We start from the raw sequence: 21549 nt of genomic DNA on the forward strand, positions 1-21549 counted from the left end.
AGGTTTAAATGGATTGGTCCATTTTTAAGCTACATACATATGCAAACAAATATACATAATCCTGCATGAACTCTGAAATATTTGCATTTCATTCACCATGCCTAATTCTCATGTTGTTTGTGTGCATGACAGAATGATTAGCACCTCATTGACTATCTCTGCTCATCAGTATAGTCTGTGTTGTGTAGCAGCCATCTGGACAGGTTCTCTAAAAGCACGCATGTTGGGTTGGTGTCCTCTAATAGTGCTCCCTGCTGTGTTTCAGGTACAGGAAGGTCGTGTCTAACAACTGTACGGACGGAGTTCGGGAACAGTACACGGCGAAGACGCAGCAATGTCCGGGCAAAGCGCCCCACGGCCTCCGCGTCACCACTACGGACGGGAAGCTGACGGCGGAACAGGGACACAATGTGACCTTTGTGCTGCAGCTGGAGGAGGTACGCTGCTCTCTCCCAAATGTTTCCATGATAATTATGGATTTTATGATAACAGGTGTCTGTTGTCTTATTACATAATCTGTGTCCTTAATCGGCCTTCTATTACTTTTCATCCACAGTCAAACCAATGTTCTCCCATGTTTGTGCTGAAGTCATATGATAAATACCAACTAGTGTGAGCAGCCAAATATACATAGGTAACCATCCATGTTGGATATGTGGTAGGGGTGTCAAGGCGCCCTGTGGAAAAAACACAGGAGACAAAAGGCGGGAGCCCAATAGTGTAGTATATTGATGTAAAAGTAGAGGATGGTAAGAAGAAAAATACTACTCACAAAGGAGGGTTGCAGGGGGCAACCGAACACAGGAAGCAGGTGTAGAACACAAACCCGACTCCACTCGGGGAGGTCCTAAACGGACTGAAGTAGGTCGCTCTCTTGAAGAAAATGGAGACAGGTATCTGCTGTGGTGGTGGCTACAGGTATACCGTCACCACCGCTCGTACAGTTGTACGGGGGAGAACAATGCACAATTAAGGGGAAAGAGGCGCCCTAGATTATATAAAAACTTCTAAAATCAATTTAAAACGGAAAGGGTAATGAGGCTCCCTATGCTGATCGATTTCTATCTTTTGGCACTGTTTATTGGCCTGAGGAAGCGGGCTTAGACCCGCGAAACGCGTTGCCTGTGCTAAAATAAAAATCTTTTTGTATATTACAAGGATTTTCGTCATTGAGGTAAGATACCTCATTACCCTTTCCGTTTTAAATTGATTTTAGAAGTTTTTATATAATCCAGGGCGCCTCTTTCCCCTTAATTAACCATCCATGTTGTTTGTGCTGAAAGAACACCTAACCTGAAAATACATTTAGGGGTTAGTAATAGTATGTGTATTGGTGGCCATCTATAAAGGTATGGTCACCTTAAAGCATACATGTCAAACTCCGGCCTGGGGTCCAAATCTGGCCCTCAGAGCCATTAAATTTGGCCCTCAGGGGGTTTCCCCACTTTGCATTATGTTTGGCCCATTCTAGACCACCAGGGAAGTTATATTCGAGGTGAAGCCCTAGAACACCAGGGAAGCCACTAAAGGGGAAATCACTAAACACTAGGGAACTGTATAGGGGAGGGTGGGGGCATCTAGACACCAGGGAACAGTGTAAGAGGGGAGCAATTGGACATCAGGGAACTTTAATAAGGTGGCCAGCAGATATTGAGGTTGGCCCACAACTTGGTCCCAGGGTTCAGTGTCGGCCCACTTTGTATTTCAGTTTGACACCCCTGCCTTGAAGTGGGTCCGAGATGAACTTTTACTCATTGCATAATTGTGTTCCTTTCCTATTGTTTATAGTGCATTCCTCAAGCCAAATACTTTTTTGTTTTAATACTCTAATTCCCTATAAACTAAATAAACCACGCCCACAGGTTTTCAGAGAGCCTTGGCAGTAGCAAGGGCTCATGGTCGCTCAGTCTGGGCAGGAGGAGGAGGTGTTACTAGCCATTGATTTCAGGGGCAGAGGGGAGGAGGGGGGATTCGTTTTTTTTCACAGGCTTAGTGATCAAGATACAGATAAGCCTGCCTCTTTGTAATGTTTACAAACAACATGGCTGCTGTCATTGTATCACAGGAAGAAATGATCATTTTCTACTAAAGCTGTTTGAAGCTAGATTTGCTGTGTAAACTATCTAAACTTTAGATAAGATATATAGACAAGTTACTTGTTATAGTTAGTTTTTCAGCTCGGATCCGCTTTAAAGGGAGCCTAAAGCAAGAGGGATATAGAAGCTGCCATATTTATTTCCTTTTAAACAATACCAGTTGCCTGGCTGTCGTGCTGATCATCTGCCTTTAATACATTTAGCTGTAGACCATAAACAAGCATGCAGATCAGGTGTTCTGACTGGATTAGCTACATGCTTGTTTCAGTTGTGGGATTCAGACACTACTGATGCCAAAGAGATCAGCAGGATAGCCCGACAACTGATATTGCTTTAAAATAAATAAATGTGGAAGCCTCACTTTACTGTTCCCTTTAACAGCCGTTGAAGACAGCCCTGGTTCTCCTCATAAAAGTAAATAAAATCCTAACACTTCAGCCTTGATGAGGAAACACTGCTGATAACAAGACGGGGCTAAAAAGTTCAAAGGGCTATTTTTAATTTTGTTTTACAGCTGAATGAAACAGATTCAGACTTAGGAATTCAGCCCCGAGAGCTCTAATTACCATTAGTAGCACACAGGTTTGCTTTAAAGGTTATAGCACTGTGTGAGGTAAAGGCCTTTTAGGAATATGCTGTGGGGTTTTGATAGACCACATGCCACTCATACTTCTATTCACACTGTGTAACTTATCCTTAGTGTATTACTTTATTATGTAGCTGAGACAATATTTCCTCACGGCTGTAACCGAGTAACAGGACTGGCTAATCAATGACCAATTACTGTACCAGGAAATCTCTGCTCAAGACGGATTGTTATGTGCAGGACAAATGGTGATTAATGTGGAGACTGAGAGAGATTAATCACTATGTAAACTGAACGTAATGTACACTATAGAGACAGCCTAAGATTGGGAAAACACCAGGATTGCAATAGATCGGATGGAAATGTATTAAAGCAGCATCTGTCACAAGGCACATCTGTGTGATGTTACTCTGATGGAAGCTGCCATGCCACGACTGGCCTTCCAGGGCTGAGAGACTATAATGAACAATTTACCCACTTTAGTGGCACTAATGTACAGCTATGTCAGATAATGGCCATTGCTGTAGTGCCAGATCACGCAGGTGTCTAGATTAATCTCATTAAAGGGTTATTCAGATGAAACTTTTGTTGAGAAGAAACAACCCCCAAGTGTATAGAAAGTCCAAGATTGTACCGTTTATGTTCTCCTCCAATTGGGTAAAGGCGCGAACACACATCCAAGTTAAAGTGGTCTCAAAATTAACACCATTTCTACTTTGATCTAAAAGATTCCTCACAGTTTTAAAGCTACTATACCAGACATTTTTTTTAGCAGAACATCACTGAAATGGTTAAACAAAGCACTCTGTCCTGCTATTCAGCTTCAAATCCGCATCCAAACTGGAGATAACAGTATCATTGTTTACATTCCAATGTTGTTACAGGTGTGTTTAACAAGTAAAAAACACTTCCTGTGAAGCTCTCTCTGCTTCAGGCACACAAACCGTTCAGAAGAACTCATTAGAAGATGTTAATATATAATAAAAAGCAGTTGGACTAAAATGCAATGACAGTTTTCAGGGGAACTACACTTTGTCTACAAATTACAAGTTTCCAGACAATATTACTTGTGCACAAAAGCAAATATGATAACTGTATGAGTAATACAAAGTAGAAAAACACATTTTTATTGAATGCTATGTCAGAGTTTCAGACCATTTTAATGCCTGATTGGTTTGGTTATTGACGTTTAAAACAAATAAGTCCTTCAAACATCCTGTACACACTGACCAACAAAGTGACCAATCAACTCATTCACGTGTCATTTAGGGACACTTAAGAGTAGAAAAAAAATAGTTTTACTCACCTGGGACTTCCACCAGCCCCTTGCAGCTGTCCAGTGGCCACGTAGTCTCGCATGGGTCCTCCTGGCACCGCCGGCAGCTAATTCTGTTTTCTGCGACAGGCTGGGAATGCGAGTGATTCTTTGCGTTCCTGGCCACAATAGCGCCCTCTATACTGCTATTGTGGCCAGGAACGCGACAAATCACTTGCGTTCCCAGGCCTGTCGTCGCCTGTCGCTGAAAACAGAAGTAGCTGCTGGCGGGGCCAGGAGGATCCGAGCGAGACTGCGTGGACACCGGACAGCTGGAGGGGGATGATGGAAGCCCCATGTGAGTAGAACTAATTTTTTTTCTACCCTTAAGTGACCCTTTAACCAACTTGCTAATGGACAATGGGACTAGATGCAACAATGGACTCGATCAAACTTGCTAATGGACAATGGGACTGGAATCCTGGATGCAACAATGGACTCGATCAAACGACTGTATGTTTGCAAATCTATTAGTTGGTCAAACAACTAGAAGTAGTTTGTACACAAGCACTGACTTGAAAGACGTTTGCCTGATAGTCATCGCAACTGATCTGCAAGTTGGATCGGGTTGGCGTCCACACGTCCAACAAGTTTGATCGATAGTTGGTTGGAAAAGTTGGACGTGTGTACGAGCCCTTCTTTAGACTGGATTCACACTACTACAGGTCCATGCTGTGAAAGGTGATGGCACAAACCCCTTGTTTAGAGTGTTGGCACATGTCTAAACTGGTCGTATGCTTAGGGGGGCAGCGGAATATTCAGCAGACTGACGATTCCTGAGAGATTTCATGCTAAGATCGATCAGGAATTGGCCTGCAATGTATGGGCAGCTGACAAATCCCTCTCTAATCAAATCTGAGAGATCTATCTCTTGTTCAAATCTGCCCATCATTGCTAGATGTATGGGCCACCTTTACACTGCTTATTTGCCAAAAGAGATGCAGGTGTAGATAAACCAAATAACCAAGATCCTCCTATCCCCGCTGTACACATGCCTCTGTAGGATGGATATAGTGCTACACAAGGTCAGCAGCAAGAGCAAAGCTGAGGATTAGTCCCTGGGAAATGCCTAGTTATACCTGCCGTTTACGCCAATCAGCCAATTGTAGAGCAATCTGTCATATTGTCCATAATTACATTATAACACTAATATCCCTAATCTTATGGTGTAAATCCAGAGTGCCCACACTGCATAGATTTTGATCTACCTGTAGATCGCAAAGGAGTTCTGGGTCTATCCCATACCGCTCACCATACACTTTGTGCTCTGTCTGATTTTACTGTGATATGCTATCCTGAAGTTTTGCACAGCAGTGTAGAGGATTATGATGCTCCAATGTGAAGAGCCATACATTTCAGATCAGTGAATAATGGCGCACAGCGCCTATGCATACAAATGGCGCCGCATTAAAAAGATACGCTTATCGCTATTTATCGTTAGTACTGCATAATAATGGCGCACAGGGAAAAAAGAAGAAAAACGGCACACACTAACGGTATTTATCAATAGTGGAACACACTAACGTTATTTATCAATAGTGCTGTTCATTTGCCAAACTGCAGACGTTATTTAACTGCAAAACGGTGAATGGATTTAATTTAACACTGTCAAGGTTAGGGTTAGGCACCGCTGTGGGTTCTTAGGGTTAGGCACCACCAGGGGGTCATAGAATTAGGCATTACCAGGGGGGTGGTTAGGGTTAGGCACATCCAGGGGGTGGTTAGGATTAGGCACCACCAGGGGGGTCTTAGGGTTAGGCACCAACCGAGGGGGTCTTATGGTTAGGCTCCACCAGGGGGTCTTAGGGTTAGGCACAACCAGGGGGGTCTTAGGATTAGGCATTACCAGGGGAGTGGTTAGGATTAGGCACCACCAGGGGGATCTTAGGGTTAGGCACCACCAGGGGGTATTAGGGTTAGGCACCAACTGGGGGGGTCTTAGGGTTAGGCACCACTGGGGAGGTCTTAGGGTTAGGCACCACCAGGGGGGTGGTTAGGGTTAGGCACCACCAGGGGGGGTCTTAGGGTTAGGCACCACCAGGGGGGGTCTTAGGGTTAGGCACCACCAGGGAGGTCTTAGGGTTAGGCACCACCAGGGGGGTGGTTAGGGTTAGGCACCACCAGGGAGGTCTTAGGGTTAGGCTCCACCAGGGGGGTGTTAGGGTTAGGCACCACCAGGGGGGGTCTTAGGGTTAGGCACCAACAGGGGGGTGGTTAGGGTTAGGCACCACCAGTGGGGTCTTAAGGTCAGGCACCACCAGGGGGGTAGTTAGGGTTAGGCACCACCAGGGGAGATTTAGGGAGGGTTTAGGGGTTAGGGATAGGTACAGAGAGGGTTCTTTGTGTTAACGCTAAATAACAATAAGGCTTTAATGTTAAACAACAATAAGGCTTTAACGTTAAATAGCGAGAAGCGGCAAATGGATTAGCGGCAACACCGTGCGCCATTATTCTCAGGCGCCATTTTCAGATGGATCCATACATTTAGTAGCATGCTGCTGCTGATTACAGTTGAGCATTAAATTGATGGTATTGTTACTTTATTTGGTCCAGCACTGTTCTATCTGGCTAAAGGCTGGTTCACACTTGTTTTAAAAAGTATCTGTGGCACCGTTTTTGGGCCCGGACCAAAACCGGAGACACTGATACCAATGTTAAAAATAGCAGCCGTCTTCACAGACTTCTCAAAACTGATCCGTTTTGAAAAACTGTATGGAGAGTCCGGATTTGTCGGGACTTCACGGACCCCTACTGCCTGCTCCTCACCTAGGTGTCCCCAGGTAGCCTGGAGAGGGTAGCAATCAGGAAGGGAGGCAACGGGCACAGCGGCTGGAGGGGGAGCACGGGAAAAAAAACTAGCTGGAGGTGGAGCTCGGAAGGGGGACCTCCCTGCCGCTGTGCCCGCTGCACCCCTTCCTCGCTGCTACCCCCTCTAGCATGGCGCCCCACCCACGGCTATGGACACGGACACATTTTTAATGTTCTGCAAAAGGGCAGCACAGATCTGTTTACGTACCTAGTGTGGACTGAGCAATTCTGAGGAGGGCTATATGATATGCATCTAATTGACTGGCAGTTTGTGGTATTAACAAACTCAAAACGAAAATAAACGTATATAATGTATTTTATGTGTAGTACAGCTAAGAAATACAACATTAGTGGCAAAGAAAGGAGTCTCATATTGTTTTTCAGCACAGGACGAGTTTTTTTTTCCTTTAAACATTAATCTACATCATAATGACAAGAAAGTTGGTATAAAGATTGATATAACAGGTTAGCATGGTTCGGAACTGTCAAGAATTACGCGGACTTACTGTAACATTGGTCCTCCAAGTACTGTATATACTCGACTATAAGTCTAGAAATGTAAGTCTGACTCACTAAATAAAAGTATAGGGGGTCAACTTATACTCGAGTCAGATCTAAATTTCTGACTCATAACCTTTGCAGAAGTAGCCGCAGCAGCCAACAGGCTTTATAATTCTCCTCTCACCATCACTTTTTGCTTGGAAAAGCAGTACTTTGCATAGCTTGTATAGTTTCCATTGCCTGTGAGACACTGACAATTTTACCAACCAATGGCTTCAACACTGAGCACACTGAGTAATGTGTCTACTGTTAGTGACATTCCCATTTGCGCCAATTTACCCAGTGGTAAAATGTGTCACTTACCTGGTAAGTGACACTCTCTTGATAAAGGAAAATGCCAAGAAAACAAGGAAATGGTGGGGGGTGGTGGTGGTGGGCCGGGCTGCAGTGCTTGCTAAGTAAGGAGAGGAGTGGACAATGGCTGCACTGAAAGAGAGTCTGAAGCGAGAATAAATCTCGCTTCAGACCTCATAGATAGCAGGGGCATGTGTGCCCCTGCTAAAACGCCGCTATCCCGCGGCTTAACGGGGGTCCCTTTACCCCCAAATCCCCTCCGTACAGCGGGGGAGCGCTTCCTGGTTGGGTCAGGGCTAACCGCCGCAGCTCTGCCTCAAGCGTGTCTATCAGACGCGTACCTCCGCCTCTCCCCGCCCCTCTCAGTCTTCCTTCACTGAGAGGGGCGGGGGAGAGGCGGCGATGCGCGTCTGATAGACGCGCTGAGAGACAGGGCTGCAGCCGTTAGCCCTGCCTCCAGGAAGAAAAAAATTCACGACCAAGTTTACGACCAAGTTTTGTGGGGGTGGGTTTGGGGGTGAAGGGACCCCCGTTTAGCCGCGGGATAGCGGCGTTTTAGCAGGGGCACACATGCCCCTGCTAACTATGAGTTCTGAAGCGAGATTTATTCTCGCTTCAGAGTCTCTTTAAAGGGATACTGTAGGGGGGTCGGGGGAAATGAGTTGAACTTACCCAGGGCTTCTAATGGCCCCCCCGCAGACATCCTGTGCCCGCGTAGCCACTCACCGATGCTCCGGCCCCGCCTCCGGTTCACTTCTGGAATTTCAGACTTTGAAGTCTGAAAACCAATGCACCTGCGCAGCTGCATCCTCGCTCCCGCTGATGTCACCAGGAGTGTATTGCACAAGCCCAGTATGGTCTTTGGTCTGCGCAGTATGCTCCTGGTGCCATCAGCGGGAGCGAGGACACGGCAATGCAGTGGTTTTCTGATTTTAAAGTCAGAAATTCAAGAAGTGAACCGGAGGCGGGGCCGGAGCATCGGTGAGTGGCTGCGCGGGCACAGGATGTCTGTGGGGGGCCATTAGAAGCCCCGGGTAACTTCAACTCATTTTCCCCCGACCCCCCTACAGTGTCCCTTTAAGGGCCAGAAGTGATTAATGGCTGCAATACTGTATGCAGTGCAGTCATTAACCCCTCCGGGTCCCCAAGTGCATCTCTTAATTTTGCTGGGTAGACTTATACTTAAGTGAGTAAAAAAAATCCAGCTTAAGTGGATCAATATTGGAGTCGACTTATGCACAAGGTCAACTTATATTCGAGCCTATGCGTTAAGTGTCGCAATTTCTTCTCCATGTTCATATTGATTGTGGCTAGGGCGAGAGTTTGTAACCAACTGGTGTGCTAAAAAAACCCCCTTCCTAACCCAATCTGGTGACGAGTAGCACGTATTATCTGGGATATTTCTAAGCGGTGCGGTGTAGGAATAATATCCAGCCACACATGTAGCACAGCAAGTTGTGGTGTAAAAACAAAGGAGGCCCATGTGTGACTTGTAATATGGGTGTTTATGTATTTCCAAAGGACCTTTATAAGCTTGCAATACCAAAATATGTGGGATAATGAACCTAGAAAGACACAATTTCATCCACAATCAGGAGACTGATCTCCATAAAGGTGGCGACACACGATACAATAAAATGATCCGATTGTACAGCAATTCAATATAAACGATCGGATTTCCCCCAAAAAATCGAAAGGTTTTTTTTTCATTCGACTGAAAAATCCGATCGGATTTCCCATTTTCTTCGATTTATATCGATCCGGAATGCCATATGTCTTTCTTCAATCCTTCTAAAGATTGTATGGTGTGTGTTAGATTGTCAATTTCTTTATATACACACCCTAGCAATTTTGTCAGAGTTTCTAATCATTTTTTATCATACTTGAGGAAAAATTGAACATATGTGTGTGTGTGGTACATTGGTTATATTTTTGAAATGTTACAATCAGTCAGAAACATTGATTGCAATTCTTAAATTGAACAGATATTTTAAAAAAATTGTATGGTATGTGGCTACCTTAATACTTAGATAAGCTTAAGGGAGTAGTGTAGCGGTGTAGCAAGATTTTTTGAAACATTTCCCAATGGGTTATGCATTTAGATCAGTGATCTACAAACTTGTCTCTCCAGCCGTTAAGGAACTACAAGTCCCACAATGCATTGCAAGATTCTGACAGCCACAGTCATGATTCATAAAGGCAAATGCATTGTGGGGCTAGTAGTTCCTTAACAGCGGGAGAGCCAAGTTTGTAGATCACTGATCTAGAGTATCTGGATAGGTGAATTGAGGCTAGCTGGATTTGCTTAAAGAGACTCTGAAGCGAGAATAAATCTCGCTTCAGAGCTCATAGTTAGCAGGGGCATGTGTGCCCCTGCTAAACCGCCGCTATAGCGCCGCTAAACGGGGGTCCCTTCAATTCAAACCCCCCACTGCGACACTTGGTCGCAGACTTGGTCGCTCCTGGAGGCAGAGCTAACGGCTGCAGCCCTGCCTCCATTCGCGTCTATCAGCGGCGCATCGCCGTCTCTCCCCCCCCCTCTTAGGGAAGGAAGACTGAGAGGGGCGGGGGAGAGGCGGAGATACGAGCTGACAGACGCGCGTGGGGCAGGGCTGCGGCGGTTAGCCCTGCCCCAACCAGGAAGCGCTCCCCCGCTGCACGGAGGGGGATTTGGGGGTGAAGGGACCCCCGTTAAGTCGCGGGATAGCGGCGGTTTAGCAGGGGCACACGTGCCTCTGCTATCTATGAGGTCTAAAGCGAGATTTATTCTCGCTTCAGACTCTCTTTAAGAGAAATTTCGACTTTCAGTTCATGTGACCAATAGTGGATATATCTGCGTCACACGCATGCGCAGAGCGGCTGGGGGTTTCGTACTGATGCATTTGAAGTTGTGCAAAGGGTTTAAATTGCCCTAGAAGGGTGTTAAAGTCCAAGATATCTGGTGTCCCCCAATGCTTTAGGATTATAGTTCCCACTAAAAAAAGGGGCCAGTGATAGGGGGATCTTAGGGGTGTGTTTATCACCATGGGATTTCTGTTTAAATATAAAATTCCAGTACAGGAATAGTTAACAAACTTCAGTTCTCTATGCAAAAGAGTTTCTCTGAGCTATGCGACCTAACTTGGGTTGAATACAGTCCCGCTTTCTGAAGCACAAATAACAGTAAGAGACAAAAGGTTTTACTGCTGGAAACTTCAAAGGGTCAATTTTTCTGCTCTGTTTTATAGCTCAAAAGACAGGGTGGGGTTTCTAAACTGCAAATATGACAGAATAATGCGATGTTATAAAAAATAAAAATGCTATATAACAAAATAAAAATGAGACTTTTTGTTGCTACTAATGTTCTATTCATTATCCGTACTACTCGCACAATTTATTGTATCATACGTTTTTTTTTGCTACAGGTGTGCTTTAAGGCTAATTCACGCGGCAATTTTTTTAATCTCGAGTGATATGAAAAGCTCTTGCTAATGCAATGCTAGGGGTAATTTTTTTTTATAAAATCACATCCTCAAGAGAGCACACAACCTAGCATTACATTAGCAAGAGCTTTTCAATTCACACTGCAGGAAAAACATCTTGCAGTGTGAGCTAGCCCTTATAATTTCAGTACAACTAAGCCTTCAGCCTCTTCTAGATATAAAACCCTTATTTCCCAGCTATTAGCGAATAAACTAATTAGCTCAGTGACCTAATAGGGCAGAACAAATCTGTTGCATCGCACTTATTGTAATTATCCCCAGAAGGCCTCAAGGAATTTCCCTATATCTTTGAGAATTCAGACTAAGTTAACACTTTGAGTCTCTGGAGAGAGAATTAAGCTTATTCCTTTAAAGTGGACCTGAACTCTTGCACAGGACAGAAGGAAAACAGAGACATGCACCCTGTATGTATTTAGAGAGTTTAGCCTGTCTAATTCACAAGTTGTAATTTGATCTCTCCCCTGTGTCAGCTGACTGCCACGGCATATAATCACATTTGAAAGCACAGGATGATAATAATAGGTCTACCTCCATGAAAGCAGGACGTAGACACACTGCAGATTTATAGCTGGATTTGTATCAGCTGTAACAAAGAAGTGTTTTTCTTTAAAATGTATTATGCTTTTGCATATCTTTTACAGCAGAGAGGAAGTTCTGAGTGCAGTTCCGCTTTAACAGCATAGCACACTTACCAATTAACTAATCATTTCACTCTGCCACTTAACAAACAAAGTGGGTGGGGAGGTGTATCTGATACAACCACTATCCTCCCTCCCCCTTCCTTCTGACGAGTGGCTGAAAGCTGTGGCTTTGGTGGGATGCTGCAGTTGAAGGTGGGGCAAACGTGTGGCATTGAGAAGACTGAACAGGGTTTTGTCAGATGAAATGCAGGGAGTTTTAAAGGGAACCTGTAGTGAGAGGTATATGGAGGCTGCCATATTTATTTACTTTTAAACAATACAAATTGCCTGGCCGTCCTGCTGATCTATTTGGCTGCAGTAGTGTCTGAATCAAACCACAAACAAGCATGCAGCTAATATTGTCAGATTTAACAGAAATGTCAAACACCTGATATGCTGCATCCTTGTTCAAGGGCTATGACTAAACTTATTGGGGGCAGAGGAGTAGTAGGATAGCCAGGGCACTACCCCTCCCCAGTTTCCACTGCGCCTCCATTTAAGTTCCGTGTTGTCTATTACCTAGTGCTGTGCAATCTGCAATCACAATTGGATTGCAAAACTCTGATAGAGAAAGGTGATTATTAGTCTATGAAGCTGCGTACATTGTGAACACAGATCTCTATGCCTGTCCTGAGCTTATTTACAAAAGAAAAATGGAGCCCCGGCTGACAAAAATATCACTTTTGGCTTTTACAGCAATCTAAAAACCGTCGGCGAGGTCCTGCCGGTATAATCAATACGGCGCTACAAGGGAACAGATCTATAACTTTTATGATCAGTAAAGATTTTCTCTTCTGTCCACGCTCCAATTAAAATCCACGGCGACGGCGGGAGGGGAGGGGAGGGGAGAGGGGAAGAGAGTCCATTCTTGTTCTTGGCAAAGCCTGCGCATCACCAAATCATAAAAAGAGGTAACTTATTATTTCCTATTGACATTCATGCACAGAAATTCTTTATTATTTCTGCTGCAAACATATAAAAACTCCCTCCGCAATGCCGTAGCATTAAAAAACACAGAGCAGCCTGCGCTATCCAGGCGTGGTAATGGATGGCTTTAATAGTCAGTTCCAAAGAGGTAAAAAAAAAATGGAACACCTAATATCTGAAGTGCTAGGAACAATACCTGAACCTGCTTTATTTTTTCAGTGGATAAAGAAAAGTTTGGCAGAGCAGCTAATTTGTAAACACAGGAGGTAAACCCTATGGGCCTGATTCACAAAGCGGTGCTAACAGTTAGCACGCTAGTGAAAAGTCCTTTATCACGCCTAAACTCTGTTTAGGCATGATAAGTTTAGGTGTGATAAGTTTAGGTGTGATAAGTTTAGGTGTGATAAGTTTTTAGGCTGGATAAGTTTAAGCACCAACTGGGTTAGTACCGCAGTGCACAGCTGATCAAAAGTTTTGCGCTAGCAAAGTCTGGTGCACTTTGCATAGAGTTTAATAGTGCTGCTTTGCGTGCGGGACTTTGCGTGCAATCTAAACTTATCTAAACTTATCATGCCTAAACTTATCATGCCTAAACTTATGCCTAAACTTATCATGCCTAAACTAATCATGCCTAAACTGAGTTTAGGCATGATAAAAATGGTTATCACGCCTAAAGTCTTTAACTGGGTTATCACCGCTTTGTGAATCGAGCCCTATGTCTGCTACCATGAAAGCAGGAAGTAGACACACTGCAGATTTAGTGCAGGATTTGTATCAGCTCTAATAAAGAAATGTTTTTTTTTCTTTAAAGGGCATTATGATGTTGCTTATCTTTTTACAGCAGAGAGGAAGTTCTGAATTCAGGTCTGCTTTAAAGGACGAATCATTAGTTAGATTTCTCCTTTATTTGATTTAGTAGTTTTCCGAATAGAACTGAATGATCGATTTTATCACCCGCGACCTGCTGGATGAGGATCTTTCTTACCTGCCAGTAGTTTTGTCCTTTATCCCACCATCTCCTTAAATGACACCTGAAATAATTTGGAGACCTGTTGATCACTGGTTTACAAGACTACAATCCAGCTGATTGACCAGTGACTCCTCACGTCACTTATTTTGTACATATAGGTTAGGTCCCTTGTTGGGACATAGTTTGTAAAGGGAGATGTTGTCAGCCTCCATAGCCCTCACACTTTAGGTGTCCTTAAAGTGAACCTCCAGACTAAACATCTACTGTGCAGCACTGAAAAGGCTTGGTGTTTCTTTAACAGTTTCACAGCATCAGAACTTTGTTTTTCTTACCAAAGCCTAATTTGTAGCTGCACAGAAGCTAAGCTCCGCCCCATCACAGAAAACTGCCTGGGCATTTTTTCTCTGATGCTGTGCAAAGCATGATGGGATTTTTGATGATGATGTTGTCATTGCCTAGCAACTGGGAGGGGTGATCAGGACAGTTGGAACGGTGTCTCATGCTCCCGGTCACCTCCTTTCAACCAAAAAGATGGCTGCCCTCATGAAATCACAAACATTTGCCTGTTCTTTTAACCGGCAAAACAGGGTGGGTAAGAGATTATATTACCTATCTAGTTTAATTAGCATAACTAATGTAACATGACAGTATGTTTGTTTAGGCTGAAGTTCCTTTCTAAGGGTCCTTTCACACATCCAGTGTTACGTTGCCGTGTGGTACACTCCTCCATAGCAAGGGCAAGGAAAGTCTATGAAGACTTTCATACTTACACGATGGATGGAGCTGTGCCGGAAGTAGTCCAATTGCTGCTATCCCACCATCTATGTGTTCCCGCATGATCTGTGCCTGCCGCAATCTTACCAAAGGAAGCAGTTGTAGAAAATTCTATACCTGCATTTAAAGTAAATGTGACGCCGCGCAAAAAAAAAAAAAAAGAGGTTTGATACTCACCTATGGAGAGGGATCCTCCACCATGGGTCCCGGTAACTTCTCAAGTCGGGGCTTACAGCGCATGCGCGTCCCGGCTGCGGACACAAGCCTCATCATGCACCCATCGCCAGGAGAGTTCTGCTCTTGGCCTCGTGAGTCTGCGTGGCAGGACTGCTCCTGCGCTGACTTGGGAAATCACTGGATAGCGAAGGATCCAGGCGGCGAAGGAGGACTGAAAGGGACTGATCAGCCTAAAGGGGGATGGAGGAAGCCCCAGGTATAAAACTTTTTTTTCATTCATCTTAGGTACCCTTTAAGCTTTTGGTATACTATATAGTACAGGGGTATGGAACCTATGGCTCGGGAGTCAGATGTGACTCTTTTGATGGCTACATCTGGCTCACAGACAAATCAGTAGGGGTTGATTCACTAAGTTACACTGCTCAAGCAGCGCAGCTTAGTGTGGCAGAGCAAGTAATATTTTCAAATTAGGCACACTACTGCTGTAACATGCAATACTAACTTACTCACGCTACCCCAAAATGAATGGCTGCTCCAATTGTCCCACTCTGGAGCCTGTCAGGTTCAGTGATGCGGGGATCTCATCCTACAAAGTCGTAGGATGAGATCCCCGCACTTTGATTGGGCCAATAGGCTGCCTGTCACTTAGCAACAGGGAGGTGAGCTCTACTGTCCCCATTTGAAACAGATTAATTTATATGGCTCTCACGGAATTACATTTTAAAATATGTGGTGTTTATGGCTCTCTCATCCAAAAAGGTTCCTGACCCCTGCTATAGTACCGTCTTCAGACTTTCATCCTTAGTACTGAGCAAGTTATAATAATCTTAAACAAAGCACAACTTATATACAGGTGGACATAAGAAGGAGGGACAGAGTTTTCTATTTACTAATATCAAAAAATGTCCCGTATAAAATACAACTGAACATCAAAGAGGTGCACAAAGCATGTTTTGTTAATACAAGGCAACCTCACAGCCGTGCTGTCAACACGCAGCGTGTCGCAGTGGGCTGTGTTTAACTCTATAGTGTCAGTCTGCTGCTCCCTCCGCCTCCTGCATAGCTCCATTCCCCGCCCGTGTCCCTTCCCTCCCTGCTGATTGGAGTGAAGGGACGGGGGCAGGGACCGGAGCTATGCAGGAGGCGGAGGGAGCAGCAGACTGACAGTACAGATGTAAACACAGCCCGCACAGCACAGCTGTGATTTATGGGGGATAGCAGAGCGGAGGGGGAACTTAGGGGGGATCTGAATAGCAACAGAGGCTGGGCTGTATAGGCAGACCCAGCCTCTGTGTGTAGATAGCATTGTCAGAACCCCACCTCTTTAAATGTTTCATCTGCTAGCTTTCATCATTAAGGTGTCCATACATGGTACATTTTTTTCGATTAGATAATTTTGTTTGATTATTCCGTTAGATCAACTATAAAGATTTTTCCAACATGTCCGATCAGATTTTTATTGAAAAACGTTATTTTTTTTTTCTTGATCAAAAAAAAAAATAATTATTCTTTAAAACTTTTATTTGATCTTTTTGGTTGAATAAACGGTAAAATTGAATGTTTTTATTGTGCCGTGTATGGGCACCATAACTGTACAGATATAACCATGTAGAAAACTAGCAGATAGAACTTCTCATAGCTTGGAAAGTCTATCCTGGTATGAAAGGGATATATTCAGCTAGAGTACAGGGCCGGATTTGTACATTTTACCGCCTAAGGCCCACTGTCAACCCCACTCTGCCCACTGTGTCTCCCCTGGTCTTGAGCATCCCTGTCCTATGCTCCCCTGTCCTGTGCTTGACTGCTCTGCCTTGTGGAAGCAGGGCAGTTGTGGACCGGTTCTATGACCCCTGTGGCTTACATGTTTGGCAGTTTACCTGCCTGAGTGTGCCAACCTACTTCCCGCCCTTTGCTTTCTGGCACCCTAGGCCATGGCCTTTGTGACCTTGCCTCAAATCCAGCCATGCTAGGGTAGCAGATACAGAGCAGATAAGATATTATTTAATGGGTAGAAATGTGTTATTTAAATTCAGCAAAAGTCATAAAAGCAAAAAAATAAATAAAATGAAAAGTAACATGCAATCTCTATTTAATCATCCTAGACCTAATGTATTGACCTGCTATGAAGTGCGTATGTATACTGCCTTATTATTTCAGGATCTATTTACAGTTTTGCGCATTTTATTCTTTAGGGCGATATCCAGAGGACAAACATTCAGGTGGACTTTGGAGATGGGATCGCTGCTTCCTATGCCAACCTCAGTGCCACGGAGGATGGCATCAAACATGTCTACCAGAACGTGGGCATCTTCAGAGTCCTGGTGCAAGTGGACAATAACCTTGGCCTGGACAGTGCCATCCTCTACCTGCATGTAACAGGTATCAGTCTATCATTTATTCATTAACCATAGGCTCTTTGAGTGTCTGCACCTCACTGTTCATCTTGTGTAAATATGTTACTGTATTCAGTATTGCCAGCACACCGATAGAAGTGAATCATCCTGTTTAGTCACCTTGAAATGGACGCACCAAGTTTTGCACTGTTGTGGAAGCATGGGCACGGGGCCATAACTGTAAATTGCTGGGCTCCCAAAGCAGACATTTTCTTGCCCCCCCCCCCCCCCAATCATCATATTAGGCAGCTACCTGTACCATAAAAGTAGCTTTTTGACACACTCCTTAGTAGTGTTGAGCCAAAATGTGCGTAATTTCACGTTTCCGTAATTACGGACGTGGATTTTGCCACTAGGACGCAAATTTGTAATTTCTTAATTGCCATACAAATCGTAATTTGGAATTCCTGCAATCGTAATATTTGTCCCGTAATTTCATGTTTCTCAGCAAATTTGCGTTTAACACAAAATTTTGTAATTTTGTGTTTTCTATAGAAGCAGTAATTTTAATTACGAAAATGGACGGAATTTTGTTTCTAACAGTAATTCCTTAATTTAGTAATTACTTAAATTTGCATAAAGTCACTCATTGATTGCAATTACTGATAATGCGAAGGTCCCTGCACGTGCTGTTGCTTTAAATGTATCGGGAGGCTCTACCTGCAGCCACTTCTAATGCTACGTACACACATGCGACAACGATCGTTCGTTGAGAACGACGAACGAACTTTTAATTGATGAAAGAACGACCTAAGTAAAGATAGTTTTAAAAGGTGTGTAACGATCTGATCGTTAGAACGAACGTTACATCACGTAAAGCAACTATTGCGCCTGCGCATAAAATGAGAAGTTTCACAGAGAAATAGTGAAATGCGCATGTCAAGCCTAGTACGAACGACCGTTTCCAACGATGTACTACTTTTGCAAACGATCGTCGTTGGTTAAAATCCGCCGAGACAGAACTTTCTTTTGTAGCGATTTGGCTCGTTCGTCGTTGGCCTTAATAGTCGGTGGAGGTTCGTTTTTTGTAACGATCGTCGTTGGTAAAGATCAGGGAACGATCGTTACAAACGACTATAGTCGCATGTGTGTACGCACCTTTAGACAGGTGATCTTTATCAAGGTGCACTTAGGGCTTGTTCACACCTAGGGCGTTTTGCGTTTTTTTTGAGTGCCAGCGGTTTTTTAAAACGCCTTAAAGCTCCCTGCGCACTGCAAATCTGATTTGCGATTTCAAATTGCGATTCCGATTTTCCCTGGATGCTATCAAAAGAAAAACGCAGAAAAAACGCTGCATTCAGTACCAATTAAAAATCGGATATTGGAATAGCATGTGAAAATTAATTAAAATTGGAATCACATGTAGTGTGCAAGAGGCCTAAAAGCGCTTGTGCAATGATTCCTTATGAGACAGTTCATATCGGCACGTTTCATCCGCTCAGCAAAGCATTGCATGTACCATTTTCAGGGCGCTTTTGCTACGATAGAAGGTATAGGAAAAACGCAAAACGCTCACAAATCGCATTATTCGGCGTTTGCGTTCGCACTTTTATGAATAAATACATTGGGCTTGATTCACAAAGCGGTGCTAACAGTTAGCACGCTGGTGAAAAGCCCTTTATCACACCTAAACTCAGTTTAGGCGTGATAAGTTTAGGCGTGATAAGTTTAGGCGTGATAAGTTTAGGCGTGATACGTTTAGGTGTGATTACAGCACCAACTGGGTTAGCACCGCAGTGCACAGCTGATCAAAAGTTTTGCGCTAGCAAAGTCTGGTGCACTTCGCATAGAGTTTAACGGCGCTGCTTTGCGTGCAGGACTTTGCGCGCGATCTAAACTTATCTAAACTTATCACGCCTAAACTGGCTTTTCACCAGCGTGGTGCAATGGTTATCACGCCTAAAGTCTCTAACTGGGTTAGCACCGCTTTGTGAATCGAGCCCATTGTATTTATTCTTTTCCTTGTGTCAGAAAGTGAAAAAAAAAAAATCGCTCTGCAAAAGCACTTTGAAAAACGTGCTTAAAACAAAATCATAGTTCGCACTGGAGCGTCGGGAGGGGTGGAAAAGAAGCACACACAAAAAAAAAAAAAAAAAATCACTGGCGTCAGCGATTTCGATTTTTAAATGGGAAGCCTTAGCGGTCATGCATGCTGAAACCCTTGGTTTTGGGCCTTGCAATATCTGATAATGCAAAGGTACCTGCACTGTGCTGTCACTTTAAATGTATTAGGAGGCTCTGGACTGGAACACAATTTCGAAAACGGCCGAATTTCCACGTGAAACACGAAATTCCGAATGTTTCCATTACGGAAACAATCATAATTACAAAAAATAATAATTATAAAATTTTGCGCAAACACAAAATTACGAATTTCCGACTACGCCCGCAATGGTAATTACGCGAATTATGCAAAATTTTGCATAATCATAATTAGATCATTATGCTCATCACTGTTCCTTAGTTAGCTTAATGACGCACTCCTTTTCAGCCTCTTACACACTCCTTGGAGATCTGGTTCACCATGAGCTTTCTGGGTAATCTGTAACTCTGGTTGTATCCTACACCATAGAGCCACATTAATCCATGCCATGCACTAAGGAGGAGCAACCAGTCAGAAACAGTCTGTATTCATGTTGGATTATTGTGGCTCTGTAATATTAACAAGCTGACACATCATTGCATTCCAGTGGTTCTGGAGGTATGTTTAGCTTCTAAGGACAATAGATGATTTGCACATTTAGCAAGAGATACATTGTAGGAGACAACATATGCTCACTCCAATCTGAATAAATCGCAAATACCTTCTGTTTTAGGGTGGCAAACTTCTGTTTTGCATAGCACCCTCCCCGCGTGTCTCTGGTCTTCGAAACAGGTCAGGAAACCAGGCTGAAATACAGCATTTTTTGATTATTTTAAATTATGCATCTCAGTTTCAGGATATTCTGGAAACAGCTTACCACTATCCTCGCCTCCTATAGAAGGATTAGGTCAGAGCAGGCCCGGTCCGCCCATGATGCCAAGTGAGGCGACTTCCTCAGGCAGTAGAAGTCTGAGGACAGCACTAGGCAGAAACAGGAAGTGAAGAGAGTGCCTGACCAATCTATACTGGAGGCAACTGTACCTAGCTACCAATGCTGGGGGCACCTATACCTGGCTACCTATCTATAGTGAGAGTGTTTTTTGGGCGACTCACCACTGCTACAATGTGCGGGGCAAATTGTCGGGTGCTTTGCGATCATTCCAGCTCAGGGGAGTGGGCGGGGCATCCTCACAAGTTTGCCTCAGGCAGCAAAAAGTCTAGAAGCAGCTCTGGGTCAGAGCAAAGCACTGCTGGCCGCTCCTTACCACTTGTCCAAACAACTTTCTATGCCTCTTGTCCTCTTGTGAAAGACGCAAAGGAATCCTGACAAGTGGAAACAGTCCCATTCACTTGTATTGCTATGAAAAACGCATGCAAATTCGCGATAGTGGAAATGGGCCCTTACCTGTGAAACACGTTGCACTTTTGGAGCTCATAATAAATGTTACTTTAAACTTGAAGTAACCTGCCCGTTGTCTGGCCATTTTTCAGAAGGGAGGTGAGTCCACCCACTTCCCCCTTTTTAACAATTTTAACTAATTTTACTCTACTTGGCGCCTCTGTTATACCACATAATTGTTGAGTCCACCCTTGGTGGAGGGGTGTATCCCCATTTCCTTCTATCTACAGAGAGCGACTTCTTAACCCTGAGCGGGGTCAGGTTACAATTCTCCCCGCCTGCTTATCCAGTGGTTGCCTTGGAGGCAACCCGTCCTTGTGAGTATAACCATTGTGTGTGTTTGCATCAGACATCACCTCATTAACATACTACACCATATCGGGCTCTCGGTTCTCCCCCTTTCCTTCAAGCTACGTTAACAAATTAGCTGTTCTGCCAAGACAGCCAGCTGACACAGCTGAGAGATTAAATTACACTTGTGATTAGTCACAGGTGAGTAGAATTAGACAGGCTAAACTCTCTAAATACATACAAGGTGCAGTTCTCTGTGTTTTCCTTCTGTCCTGTGCAAGAGTTCAGGTCCTCTTTACTATGGAAAGAAAGCTAAGTAACCCCATGGCAGGAAACATGAGTGGATATCCCATAGTTGTAAACTGTCCCTCTTTTGGAAGGACAGTCCCTCTTTCGGTACCAAATCCCTCTGTCTCGCTCTCTTCCCCATTTATTCCTCTTTCAGGACCAATGTACAGATCTGTGCAAATATACGTATTCGTCTACTGAAGAATGTGTATTATAAACTCTAAACTTTATTCCCATCTTATAAATTGACATATTTCTTGTTTTCAAATGTTAATATGAAGGAAATGTATCAGGATAGAGAGGACCAGTGTGGTTTGAACTATAAAACAACATATTTTTCTCTTTATGGTGTGTTTGACTAGGGGTGTGTGTTGGGGGCATAATTAGGGGTGTGGCTTAAGTGTCCCTCTTTCTTGTCTCAAAAA

General features: G+C 44.0%; 1 protein-coding gene across 14 annotated transcripts in view; it reads left to right on the forward strand.

Annotated features, from left to right (window-relative positions):
* LOC137535751 (VPS10 domain-containing receptor SorCS1-like) overlaps positions 1-21549 on the forward strand; it is a 1470659-nt gene that overhangs the window by 1360091 nt on the left and 89019 nt on the right. For all 14 annotated transcript variants that reach the window (XM_068257627.1, XM_068257625.1, XM_068257626.1 and 11 more), the window contains 2 exons: positions 266-437; positions 16863-17049. In XM_068257627.1, coding sequence (XP_068113728.1) covers positions 266-437; positions 16863-17049 — 359 coding nt within the window. The remainder of the gene's footprint in view (positions 1-265; positions 438-16862; positions 17050-21549) is intronic.

Source organism: Hyperolius riggenbachi, chromosome 10, assembly GCF_040937935.1.
Source record: "Hyperolius riggenbachi isolate aHypRig1 chromosome 10, aHypRig1.pri, whole genome shotgun sequence".
Taxonomy (NCBI): Eukaryota; Metazoa; Chordata; class Amphibia; order Anura; family Hyperoliidae; genus Hyperolius; species Hyperolius riggenbachi.